The 13,734-nt window shown below is 36.7% G+C and overlaps 2 protein-coding genes and 1 long non-coding RNA gene across 3 annotated transcripts; 1 reads left to right on the top strand and 2 right to left on the bottom strand.

The window, feature by feature from the left end:
* Positions 1–710: 710 nt before the first annotated feature.
* On the top strand, positions 711–3,696 carry LOC107261626. The gene is made up of 2 exons (XR_001535534.3): positions 711–1,203; positions 3,193–3,696. It is a non-coding gene; the product is annotated as an uncharacterized LOC107261626 (long non-coding RNA).
* Positions 2,456–7,260, bottom strand: LOC8271894 (subtilisin-like serine-protease S). The gene is given in 10 exon segments (XM_015722207.3): positions 2,456–3,081; positions 3,175–3,379; positions 3,493–3,607; positions 3,698–3,937; positions 4,080–4,174; positions 4,317–4,857; positions 5,212–5,323; positions 5,408–5,566; positions 5,660–5,757; positions 5,923–7,260. Coding segments are annotated over 10 exon segments (2,214 nt in total). The 5' UTR covers positions 6,024–7,260; the 3' UTR covers positions 2,456–2,533.
* Positions 7,261–8,400: 1,140 nt separating this feature from the next.
* On the bottom strand, positions 8,401–13,525 carry LOC8271895 (protein SUPPRESSOR OF K(+) TRANSPORT GROWTH DEFECT 1). Its single transcript, XM_002523737.4, has 8 exons — positions 12,843–13,525; positions 11,709–11,814; positions 11,244–11,442; positions 9,651–9,719; positions 9,488–9,562; positions 9,293–9,391; positions 9,013–9,168; positions 8,401–8,790 (listed from the first exon to the last, which is right to left on the bottom strand). The coding sequence occupies exons 1-8, from the start codon at positions 13,306–13,308 to the stop codon at positions 8,665–8,667; spliced, it is 1,296 nt and encodes a 431-aa protein (XP_002523783.1). The 5' UTR covers positions 13,309–13,525; the 3' UTR covers positions 8,401–8,664.
* Between the last annotated feature and the right edge of the window lie 209 nt (positions 13,526–13,734).

The following is a 13,734-nucleotide window of genomic DNA, read 5'->3' as shown; positions in this document are numbered from 1 at the left end:
ATAATTTATTCAAGACAGAATCAGATAGATGCCCAAACCGCCAATGCAACAACATGCCTTGATTGACAATGGGAGAGGCTGTGAGGCATTGGCTGGTTGGGTTGATAAGATAATACAGCCCTTTTTCTAGTTGCCCTTCACCAATCGTCTTCACTGTTACTCAATCCTGAAATTGCACTGAAGACGATGAGAAAATAACATTGCAATTTAAATCACGAGTTAATTTGGCAACAGACAATAAATTGGATTTAAAGTCAGGTAATAATAATACATTATGTAATTGTTTATTAAGTAGCATGGTAGTGCCTTGGCCATAAATAGTGGCCTTATTTCCATTAGCGACTGTCACATGTTGAGAATCAGCAATGGGTGCAAGAATTTGCAGATTCATTGGATTCCAGGACATGTGATCGGTGGCTCCGGAATCAATGATCCAGTGATTATTTTGATAAAAATTTACAGTTTTTAGAGAAGAGTGAGATACCGAACCTGACCTATTTGACTGCTGTTGGACCAGGGCTTGGATTTAGGACAGCAAATGGGTGAGATGCATGTTGGAAATTGCTGGGTCGGGTTATTGGGCCAGAGCAGATGGACCGGGTCGGGTCGGGGCAGAAAAATCGGGTCTGGTAGGGTAGTTTTCAAATCCCGCATAAAATTCTTCACATATACCCTTTCCATTAGAGTTTTTTTGCATTCTTCTTCTTCTTCTCTCCCCACCGCTCCCCCTAGCTGAACCTCTTCTCTCACTGCCGCTCCCCCTAGCCGAACGCCACTTCCGCCTCGCCTTGCTACTCCTCTCTCCCATCCCCGATTGGGTTTTAGCTCGGGGTGAAGGAACCAACAGGTGTCGCGATGATGATCCTATTTTTTACAGTGGTCACACCGTTCGACGCTGCTCGGTTCTCCCCTTGGCCGAGCCACGTCATGGGCAGGGAGGCGTCGAGTGGAGCAGGCGCGATTGTCGGCAGTTTCGAGTGAGGGAGAGGCGTTCATAAGGCTTCGGCAAGTTTTTTCTCGCGGGATGATTGCGATTGCGGCATCTATTTTTGGAAGCTCGGTCGACAGAAGGATTTGCGATCTCAAGCTTACGTAGCTTGAGTCCAATCCTCCCAGTTATGTGTAAACTAGATCTTGTTCAGTCTTTTTTTGGATTTCTTGTGAATCTGTTGTCGGGGGTAGTTTTGAAGCTCTTCCTATCTGGTAAGAATTTCTGTGGCATATTCTGAGCCACTTTTCATCTCTTGAGTGAGTTGTGCAAGTTCTTGTTTAAGGTTGAATATGTGTGCGAAGTTCTGTTAATGCCTGTATAATCCTTTTACTTTTATCCATATTGCCTCTGATGACTCTAACAGCATGCATAATCTTGATATTTGAGGCTCCATGGTGTTTGTTAACATTGATATTACCATGTGGTCATTGGTTTGCCATTCTTCTATTTTTTCTGCTTCTTCTTTGGTCGGGGCCTCTGGTCTCATTGGTTTGAGTCTGGGTTTTGTCTTGTGACAAACCATAGTTTCCTCCTGCCACTGAGGCCGATGTAGGCAGACTTCGACCATTCAAAGTAATTTTGATTTCCTTTCAAAATTACACTGGTTAGTTTGCTGTCGTTTTGAGACGTGATGAACTTTTGGTTCTGAGCAGAAATGGAGTTGGTTTTTGTTTGCTTTGATTGATTCTTTACAGGTTTGAAACCTGCTCTAATACCATGTTAAAATGAAGTAATCTGTGATGAAGTTATTTTTATTGTTGTAGAATTCTGAGATTATAATGTTTGATGATTTAGTATATATACAAGATGTACAGCGGTAGCCTAATCTATACTGGTTGCCTTGTAAACTCTATCCAACGTCCCTTTCTGTTTAGGGAAGGTCGAAGTGACCACTCCCTGTCACAGGGATGGTTGCTCCTTTTTCCTGTAGCCTGTGATGAGTAGCCTTGCACAGGCTTTTCTGCCTGTGCTGTATCTGAAGCTATCTTTTCTGCTTTCTTTAGTCTACTGTCTTCAACAGCTTCCTTACAACTTTCAATGGATTTATATATGTGATGTATCCGGAAAGAGGATTGTTTTTATTTCCTAGTAGCAGATTAGAACAAGAAGATTAGAATCAAGCGGTGAAAACTCTGATGCTTCTTGTGATTTCATAGATGCTTTTTGGAATTCATAGATACTATCTGCTTAAAGTACATAATTCATTTCTAAAGAGACTTTGTAAGATCTAGACCATGAAAGTTTAAATGAGCTCACCTAAATGGCCTTCAGAAAATATATAATGTAAGAAAGAGAATTTTCTCTGTAATTCCCTGAGCTCAACTTTTTTCTCTAATTCTCTCTCGTTTTCTTCTGTTTTATGGGCTACCAGAATGAGAGACGAACATAATTCCAACACAATCTTTTGAATTTCCATTTTGATATATTAGATGATTCAGGTTTTTTGCAAGAATATGAGCTGAAAAAAAAATTAACAAAAAGAAAAGATGTATGGAGTCATGATGAAACAACGAACAATAAAGAAAGAAATTCCTACGCTTTCTATAGAGAAAGAACATTAAGTACAATAGGACTTCTAACCTCATGGATGCCATTGCTCCATGTTAATGCCCCAAATACAAAATTTCCATTACTGGTTTTAAAAGGTACAAAATCAATCCTGAAAGATATTTTCTCTCCTGTCCTTGTAAACTTGAGTGTGGCAGGTGTAACTGTAACTTTAACACCGCTTGGATAATCTATCTTAGCAGTGTAAGCAGTTGGTCCTTTACTATAATAAGTAACTGTCCTACGAACAGACACACTTCCATGCATCTTGGACACACCGATGGAAGGATAGTTAAAATCATAAGGTTGCATGTTAGGCTTTTGACAATAGGTAGATTGTCCTGTCAGGTTTTTCAATTGTGCAGGGCTTTCACCTGTACTGCACAGAAAATTAGTAACATCATAGGAATTGAAGTCGTAAACTAGTCCAGGATTCACTGCTGCTATTGGGTTTAGGTGTCCTGATCCGTAGTCAAAAGGTGAACTCTGTGTGCCATTCGGATATCTTCCAATCACTTTTCCAGTGTTATCTATCACTGTGGCTATAGCAATGAATAGAATAAAAAGTTATAGACGTATACTTAATAAGCTTAATTGGAAAAATTCTGACGAGATTTTAAGTGATGGAAACTAACCTGTTGTCATAATTGCAGACATTATTGCTGCTGGACTCCAAGAATTTTTGTAAGATTTTAAGATTGCGGCAACTGCTGCAACATGTGGGCAAGACATTGAGGTGCCAGAGATTATGTTATAGTTGGCTGCTCTTCCACCTGTGCCACCAGTTGCTACTGGAGACCATGCTGCCAAAATATTCAGACCTGGTGCTGTAATATCGGGCTGCAAAGGAATTTACATGGTCACACAAATTTACCAGTAATTTTCCTTTCTTGTATCTACCTGAAATAGTCATCTGAAAAAGAACAAATAGAGAGAAATAGGGTAGAACTTACTTTAATAATATCTGGAGATATTATATTTGGTCCCTGAGAAGAAAACACAGCCATTTTTGGTGCAGGCTTAGTGTTCAGGATTGTTATTGTTGGAGCTATCCTCGCAATTGGATACCTGTCAAAATTTAAAAGATTTTTCTTCGTTAGTCTAATTCTTGTCTTGTATTGACGTATTATGTAAGCCGGAAAAAGCTTTAGAGCTCACTTTTCTGTCTTCATGTATGCTAGAAGCTGTTGTGCTTCTTCTTGACCAATTAGAGTGCCTGGAATTACAAACTGAAAGCCAACTTCTTTGGCCGATGGATCAATCAGTATCATTCCAACACCACCTCCTTGTTGTATGGTTAAGGCCTTTTCTCCACGGCTATCTCTTACCACCTCAATTGTGCACACCACAATCTTCCCCTTAATCTTGGCAGGGTCGAGGGTGTTGTTCTTGCAAAAGCTGATAGACAAAGAGGCAAAAATAACACTATTGGAACAAATCTTGGATCTGTAACAACACGACTTCTACTCTCAAGCACTCATCAAAGTTTCATTTCTATCTGAAACTTTGATTCCAGAATCAAAAATAATAGGAAATGTACCTTGCATTCTTTGCAGGAACTCCGGCTGCTGCTGCATCACTTCCAGCTATTAAAGCATATGAAGTTTCCATTTTCAGAGGGTTCAAAGAGAAACCCTGTAAAAAGTCGTAAATATTTTCTTGTGAGATAGTGTTAATTCAACATATATTGTAGTTCCATAAACTCTCTTTCTTCTATTTTTCTGAACTTGCCAAAATTGGAATAGAAAGTCTAAGACTGCATTAATAAAAAAATTACCTTGAGAACTTTTGAATTTCCAAGATATACTACATTGGAGTTGAATTCTCTATCCAGAGAGCTAGCAGCAACAGTGAGAATCCAAGGAGCAACATTGGTTGCAGTTCCTGGAAAAAATGAGTTTCCTGCAGAGCAAGAAACAAATACTCCTTTCCTGAAAGCATGGAAAGCACCAACAGAAATAGCATTTCCAAAGTAAACAGGCTGGGGAGGATCAGGGCCAAGGGAAAGAGAGAGAATATCTACTCCATCATTAATTGCATCATCCATGGCAGAAAGAACATCAGCATCACTACACAGGTTAAACCAACAAGCCTTTTAAATGGCAAGTCTTGCATTTGGTGCACCACCCCTTGCAGTTCCTCTTGCCATCCCATATAGACTAGCATTAGTCACCATATTTCCACCTATAGTTGAGGCAGTATGAGATCCATGACCATCGCTGTCTCGAGCTGATCGAAAGAAAGTTCCATCAACATTTTCAAGAGGCCCAATTTCTGCCTCAAATCCTTTGTAGTAGAACCGTGCTCCAATGATTTTTCTGCAAATCCCATCCATTCTCATTGTAGGACTCATGATTTTGTTATAGATATCAAAACTATTTTTCATACTTCACCCAACACCTTAAAGATTTAAGCTGAATGGTTTTTGTCATGACATCAGAGCCTTTTGCAACCAAAAGTTTCAGGGTTCTTTGGCCTTTCTGTTCCCATTCTGTTTAGTGAAAGAACTCCCAGAACAAGATATGGCCTAATGGCTTTAGTGTGCAGGGGCATGTTGGGGTTATTAAAACACCTGGCTTAAGCCTTTAGTTGGCTTGAATTGTTCTTTGAAAGAATCATATGATTATTTTCCATTTGCAAATTAGTTTGGAACAATTTAAATTGATATATACCTGTTGCAGTTAGCTGATGTAAAATTTTCACCAGCAACACATGCTCCCTTGAATTTCATGGGCACAGGGCCTAAGCCTGTATCACCAAAACTCTCCGACTCAGGCCAAACTCCTACAAGAAACTTCCTACACTGTAAGAGTGACAAAATGAAGCACATAAGAGAACCCATAAAGAGATCAAAATGTACATCATTACCAGTGTCAATGACACCAACAATAACGTCCGATGATGACGATGATGAGGCCGTAGGAAGTTTATTAGCATAAAGAGAGTTCACTCCAAGAAATTCCCATGAATGTGTAGTGTGGAGCTTATTTATTCTACTCTCAAACACAGAAACAACTGATCCACTCTCTGCCTCGAGGATACAATGAAATAAATCAGTTCCATAAAGAGCTTGCTCTTAAGATCAAATGTTGTAACATACCAGTATCATTACAATATTACCTGCAAGTCTCTGAGCTTGATCTTGTGTAAGCATAGCGGAGAAGCCTCTAAAGCTTTTAGTATAATGGTGAAATGCTACATCTCGTGCATCTTCAAGACTGAAAATTGGAAATAACATTAAAAATGTCATTAGCAGGCTCTAAGGAGAGATAACTGCATATCAGCATGCCATTAGCATAGCCAAGAGATTCCCTGGTTTTCATGCATATATATGTATATGTAGGTGTCTAACAGTAGTAAATGGAATATAAGTAGAGGCTTGCCTTCCAGTAACTGAAGAAAGTATCCTATGGTTAGCTTTGATGACAGATTCTGAAGTGGGGTGAGAGTGTTCTCCCATGTAAACAATGTAATGCTGCGACATTGACAGGAAGCATAAAAAGAAACAAATGAAACCATGGAAAAAGCTTATGGTGAACTTTGGTGTTGGTACTTAAAAAGGATTGTTATTCAGCAAAGCATATGCTCATTCTGCAGAAAGTTCACATCATTCTGATGATGGTGGCGAACGAGCTTGCTGAATCATTTCAAGTACTATGTACCATAACTCTTATTACAATGGGACCTACCTTTTTGTTGGCACTGGCGCCATGTACCATTGCAATTGTATCTAACAAGAGAAGAGCAAGTATTACAGCTGACCTCATGGTGTGTTAGAATATAAATGATTATAGGGTCTAAAATATATGGAGAAACTCATGATCACAGATGTACCCTTTTATAGCCATATCAAACCAATTACAAATCGACTATATGTATTATTAAAACCGGCTTGTTTCTGTATTGATTTAGAAAGCTGCATATGTAGGCTGTAGGCTTCAAAAGGTATATAAATGTGGTCTACAAATGTTGGTGGTGATCATATAATTCCTTTCTTTTTGGTTTTGGAATCTCACAGTATTTTACAGATCAATATTCATAAACTATTGTTAAATTCAGCTTGTTGATCCAATTGAGAAAAATAAATTTAGAGGTCCAGTCATGCTTTGACATAATTCAGAGTGCTGTTAGGTTGGTATTTTTGCTTGAGAGAATTGAGAAGATCTCGAGTTTGAATCTCTTGATAATATCTATCGAAGTTAATCATGCCTATGGTGAGGGATAAGAGATGACTACCCCATATAATATGTTAACGGAGCAAATTCACTTGACACATTCTAATTGAAGCCCTCTTGGCCGGCTTCTGTTTATAACATTTTTAGACATTAACGAAGAGTAGATTTGGCATAATCAAGGAACTATTTCTATGTATTGGATTTATATAGTTGGATGGTAATTTGAAGCACAAAAAGATGTGCACACACTTATGCCTTATTAGTTTCTAAAGGTTGATACTTTTACAGTTGAATATATATTAGAAAGAAGCTAAAATGGCACCTCAGTGTATCTTATTTTATTCGCCTCTGTATTGTTTGAACTCCATGGACATACACACACAAAGAAATTATACTTTCTGAGACCCAGTCAATATCGTTTTGCTTAGCCACTTGCAAGAAGATGAAGGAAGGCATGAAGTTCAAATTTTGTTAGAGATCATAGAGAATCTCATTACTGTAGTTAAAAATCAAACCATAAGCACTATTTATAAGAGAAGAAAATACCAAAACTAATTATTTTAAGTATTAAAATCGTACTTAACAATCTTAAAAAAAAAACTATCTATTTAAGAAAAAATAATACAGTGAAGCAGTAATTCTACGTTATGAAATAACGCTTAGTTATGAACCTTACATTATTTTTATGAACTATCATGCAGTTTTATCTTTTTAGTTGTTATTTTATATATTGCAAAATGACAATTTCACTATATAATCTCTCATTATAATAGTTGGATTAGTATGGTGTATTTGTTTCCTTTGCCTTATTGCCAAAACTTATTCTACATAAGTATATTGAAAAGACCAAGTTATCTTATATTATGGAGTTTCCTGAGTTTCAGTTTTGAAAAGACAAAAGCAATGTTGGAGGGAAAGCTTCTGAAATAGAATGAATCATGAATAAATTAATAGATACAGGAATTCTAAAGACTTCACTGCTATAATGTTGTTAAAAGGGCAAAAAACAACAGGAGAAACCCTACATACAGATTTAGATTTAAGCCATGACTTGGTCCGAGATTCAAAGCCAATCAGTACTTTTCATCATCATCATCATTCATTTTGAGATTAGAGATTATTTTGGAACGAATATAGTATACATGATCTCAATATCATTCAATGGGAAACATCACTCAGGATATTTTCATTCAAGAGTTAACCTGAAACCAAGCTAATGGGTACAGACAGGGAATCCATTACCTTCATCCTTTCGCTGAAGTTTCGAATAATTCCTTTTCACGTATCATATAAACTTTATTTAACATGCTAAGTCACCCTTGAAAGCATTAATTTTTTTGGTGGACTGAAGCATTTATTTTTCAATAGCTTTATTGGGCATTGGAATACAAGGAAGATTAGTAATAGAAAGGAGACACCATTCATTAGTTTACTTCCTATGGAAATTCCTTTTTCCTCTTTCCTTCTCCACAAGTAAATCCGCAAAGGGTTCTCTTTATTCATCAACAGTTCTTGACAACTCCAGAAAAACATCTTCAAAACACTTTGAACCCTTTAATTTTGAATAGAAACTCTTTTTTTTTTTTTCTCAACTTTAAAAGAATTGAAAAAATTAAATAAAAATAGAATATATATATATATATAGAACATGTTGACTATGAAATTATTCCAGCAACACCTGAAAACTCCAGAAAAAACATTGCAAATAAGATAATTAGTTGGCAATTCTGCAAGGATATTTCTAAGAACTCTTCTTTACACAATTTCAAGCAAGTAATTTAATGAGTATCCAACTTCAGTTTTTCCAGCTCAATACAAAGGGAAAGTCAAGTCAGCTTCCCCTTTTTGATGAAGTAAAATAACTCATTGGATCCAGCAGCAATAACTAAAATACAAATCATAGCAGGTGAACTCACGGGTGTGGATTGATCATTTCACAACATTGATTGATTAACCTTCCTCTCCAAACTCCTTTGTGAATCTCTCATGAACCTCGAGATCAGATTTGCTGACAGTTGGCCTCTGTCGTGCAAGGACCTTATCAAAATCTGTTTTTGTGATGGGGGGCGGAAGGATCTGCAGACACATTAATCAGAATCAAGAAGAGTTCTCATTGTTCTAATGAGGAACAACCATATGACAAAGATGAAAACAGTACTGTTTCTGTATCTAAAAATCTCTAGTTCATTCCCCCATCGAAATAGTTAGACAAACAGCACCGGCTTATTCTAACACAGGAGATTGGATGATCTTCTTCCTTAAATTCACATATTGTATTGAAGGCATATGCCCTTTTACCTTGGCGGCAAGCCCTTGTGCTGCTAGCTCCTGCATGGAAATTTGGACAGCGCCTGGTTGCTTTGGTCCACAAGGTACCCACATATCATTTGGAGTCTTGATAAAAAACATGGCATCCTGGGTTTTACGAACCGGCTCAAAGAGGACATCCTTCACCTGTCGAGGTCAAAGATAAGGTATTAAACATGCCTTCATAAGATAATAGATTTTCTTTTTTTCTTTTTATAAAAAAGGGGAAAACAAGAAACTGAAATATTGAACATAAAGGCCTCGTACTTACACAAACTGAAATATCTGAACCCGAAAAGCCTTCAGTCCTGCGAGCTAAGCTTTCAAAATCACTTTCAGTCAAGTTATGAGGGGTGTCTCCAAGATGCACCTACCCAAATTTCGTGAAGCTCAAATCAATATTATACAGATGGTCGCATAGCTAAAATCTTAAGAACGTGGATATTTTAAGAAATAATGTTAGTACTTTGAACATATGCTGCCGAGCCTTCAAATCTGGGAGGGGAATATATATACGCTTGTCAAAACGTCGCCTGATGGCCTGTAATCACTATTGATTAGCAATCATGCCAAAAATTTCCGGTGATTAAAAACTAAATAACAAAACAACCTTTTCATAAAGTCCTCACCTGATCTAGAGCATATGGAGTGTTTGTTGCTGCAAGAACAAGAACTTTCTGGTCATTGTTCCCTACACCCTAAATTACAAGACAATTAAGGCCCACTTCTATTTCGAATAGGATATATACAAAATATTCATCAAAGGCAGACTTTTTCTTTGACCAGGTAAAAGCAAAACTTAAGAACTATATATTACATTTATAAGAACTAAGTTGGATATAAAGAATATTGGAAATCAGAAGCCGACCACAAGAACATAACAATGCAACAGTCAGAAGCAAACTTCATTGAATTGAACTAGAGAGAAAGGTTTCTACAGTTTACTTCAAATGACAGTACCACCACTGCAATAAAGTAATTCAAAGGTTTAGAATATTCAGAATATATCTATGGCAGGCCTACACAGCATTCCAATTTGCATTAGTGATCGAAAAGTACCGGTGTTCAAACATTGAAACACATGTATAATCACTGCCAGAAATCCCAATCTCCATTCATAGATTTAAATGTGAATGTTAATTTGTATCACCAGGATAAATTAAGCAACAATTATAATAGTTTGAAAGCTGTAAGAATGTTATCAGGCCTTTAACAATAGGAATTCCAAATTTCCAAATATCCACCAGGGTTCTCCGAGGAGCAACCACTAACACAAACAACTATATGTGTATATACCAAACTTGATCACAGTTGAACTTCTAACTCCTTACCCTTTTCCTGGTCTGATTTTAAAAACAGATGAGTTCAAAAAAATTGTTGACAGAGGCACCTCAACACCTAAAAGAGGCGCCGCTTACCGCATAAGATAATTTAGGCTAACCAGGTTCCCAAATAGAATTCCTTCTAAACTAAGGCCTAATTTATTTCACGAGAAATAGGCTTAAGAAATCAAACTTCCTAGGAAGTATGCAAATGTTGTATAATATTGTTTGCAAGAAAGAAGAAATCAAGGGAAGCCAAAACTTCTTTTTGGTTTTTTCAGTACCATGATACTTACCAGCGGAAAGTATCATTTTTAAAAAAAGTGCAATTTCATGTTTGGGAAACAGGGATTCGGCAAATCAAACTTCCTGAGTGGAAAGAAGATAAGTTACCTAAAATAACATTCAAATTTTTACCTGAAATTAATGTACATTTGAAATAGTAGAGATAGAATACATATTCCAATCTACTTTTTAAGAATGTGGTAATCAACCAAACAAAAAAATCAGTGCACTTCCTTGAAGAAAATTTATCACCAAACACTAATAGTTACAACTTTATAGTAAATAATTCACTACCAAAAATCTGCTAAGAGATTTCCTAGGCAATAAGCATGCTTGAATTGGACAAGGCTTGTCCGCATGTCATATACCTTTTAAATTCAGCATCAATAATATCACTACCTGAACGAAACTAGATCTTTCCACAACTTTTTTTAATTCCTCCCAAAGGCATGGTGACAACAAAGTTGATTTTATAAGATACTAAGCAGAAGTCATTCAGAAAAAGCTAAAATGGACTGCAGGTGAACTACAACCATTTTTATTAGCATGAGAAAACAAAAATAATACATGATATTTTTCTTTACCACTAACCACAAAAGGGAAGACAAATTATACCTGCATCTGAACAAGAAGTTCTGTCTTGATACGTCTTGAAGCTTCACTCTCATTACCTTCTCCGCGTTGGCCACACAAGGAATCTATTTCATCGATAAAAATAATTGAAGGCTGACTTTCACGTGCCATTTGGAAAAGATTTGAAACAAGCTTTTCACTCTCCCCCATCCACTTTGAAACCAGATCTGATGAAGAAATACTATTGAAAAGAAAAATAAAAAGAATTAAGATCCAGCAACTTGCGGACAAGTCAAAATGAAAAGGACATCATTAAAGATAAATGCAAATCAAAATAATGTTTCTACCAAGGAAATAGAAACATGGAAGCAGTGAAGACCATCCCCCTCACCCCCAACCCAGAAAAATGTACAAAAAGTGCAAGATGGCATGAGTAAAATTTGATGAAATGTGAAAGCTGATACCAGCAAAATTAGAAGCATTTTCCGTGTGGTGTAAAAAACTCACCTGAAAAATGTAGAGTCTGCTTCAGTTGCAACTGCCTTGGCTAAGTAAGATTTCCCAGTTCCAGGTGGCCCATACAAAAGAAAAGCCCTCCATGGTCGTCTCTTCCCTAAAAAAGAGGAAAGGAGGGTACATCAGTTTTAACAGAAAAACACCAGGCATGATTTTGTGTAATAACATTGATTACGAAGTAAAAATCCTATCAGGAATCAGAATAGCTACATGCATGACATGCTGATAGATTTCTTGTTAAGGAAAACAGGTTTACTTAGGTTACTTAAGGTAAACTGCCACATTCAGCATTTTTCATGAGCAGGATGAAAAGCACCTGTATAGGCAATGGTCAATCACCTATAGGTACATATGCTTTACACTTGCTCATGGTTGAATACATTATTGCTAACCAACTTGAATTCAATTCCTGAGCACCCAGCCAGAAATTCAAAAACAACAAAACCAACAAAATGGAAGTCAATAAATTCCAACTTTGGAACATGATCTATACAATCCTTACGGAGTATGAAAGGAAATACCAAAGTCCAGCCACATAAATTCAAGATAGAGAAAACAAAATAAAATAAGAATAATCCAGCATCAATGAACCTGCCATGGAGGTGTCCAAAGAGACTGCAGCGGTAGATAAGAGAAAACTTATTAGTGACAAATGATTGTAAAGGACACAAGATTTTGATGACTTCCTAATAACCCAAAGGCAAAGCCTTCCATAAAACTTAAATCCTACTGCTCTCCTGGCATGTTTGTAAGTCATATACAACAGGCGAAATAACACATGAACTACAAAAGCTTTACCAACAGAAAATTGAAGTCAATTACTTGATTTCCAATCCAGAATTGCCAAAAGTTCACTGATTTCTACTCCCACAAGGCCACAACAAGTAAAACATAAAATAGCTCAATTTCTTTTTTCCTCCTCGTTTGCAATTTTACCATATGAGCTCAATGAACTCAAGAAACAAGCCAACTCCAAGAACAAAATTGCTGCAACTTAACCCATTCTAAAACCAACAATTGCACAGCTTTCAAACTCATTAATCTATTCACTTCAGCAAACGAAATTGGAAGCTAAATACTTGCAAAAAATTAAAAATAATTAATAAAGAAAACAAACCATTTCACCTGTAAAAAACTGAGGAAACTTAACAGGCAAAATCACAGCTTCCTGCAAAGCCTGTTTAGCACTTTCAAGCCCCGCCACATCATTCCAATTAACATTAGGCTTCTCTCTAATAATCGCAGAATTTAATCCAGCTCTCAATTTCGTTTGCTCGGGATCCTCCCCATCTTCTCCATCTTTAGGTTTAGTCTTAGGCCGTGTAGCAACAGCCGCATCTCCATTCGAAGCAGGCCCAGGCCCACCTTCATCCAGAACTGCACGGATCTCCTCCGCTCGCCGAAGATACTCAGTAAATTTTTGGGTTATAGCTTCGCGAATCTTAGGGTTCTTTTCATATTTCAAATGAGTTTTGAAGTATTCAAGTGCGTTCATATATAAAGGAAATGCTTTTGCATAATTACCAGCGTTGTCCTCTTGTACTGCTTGCCGAACATACTCGATGGCTTGCTCTTTGAAATTGCTATACATTATTTCTTTCGATCAATTGACAGAAGAGCGCATGTGAAGTCTTGAGGATAGATTGGAGAAGATTGAGATGAAATCAGAAACCCTAAAATTTGAATTTCTTCTTTTACTGATTGGGCTATTGATTTTGATACGATGATGATGGATATTTGTAGATCTTGAATTGGAAAATAAAATTGATTTTGATTGACTCCAATGGAGAGAACCAAAAATAAAATTAGCAAAAAAAAAAAACGAAAAGGAAATAATTGGAAAACTTAGGGTTAAAAGAGGTATTTGAAAGTAAGCAAGCGTGTGTAAGAAGAGGAAGAGGAAGTTTCTTTTTATTTTTTCCCTTAATTATTTTTATTGTTTTTCTTATGCGATTGATAAAAGAAATTATTTATTTATATCAATTCTTTTGTTAAAAAATTTGTATCTGAAACTCAG

This window comes from Ricinus communis, chromosome 8 (genome assembly GCF_019578655.1).
Source record: "Ricinus communis isolate WT05 ecotype wild-type chromosome 8, ASM1957865v1, whole genome shotgun sequence".
Classification (NCBI taxonomy): Eukaryota; Viridiplantae; Streptophyta; class Magnoliopsida; order Malpighiales; family Euphorbiaceae; genus Ricinus; species Ricinus communis.
The sequence above is the reverse complement of the archived record's forward strand: the minus strand, read 5'-3'. Positions and strand labels throughout refer to the sequence as shown.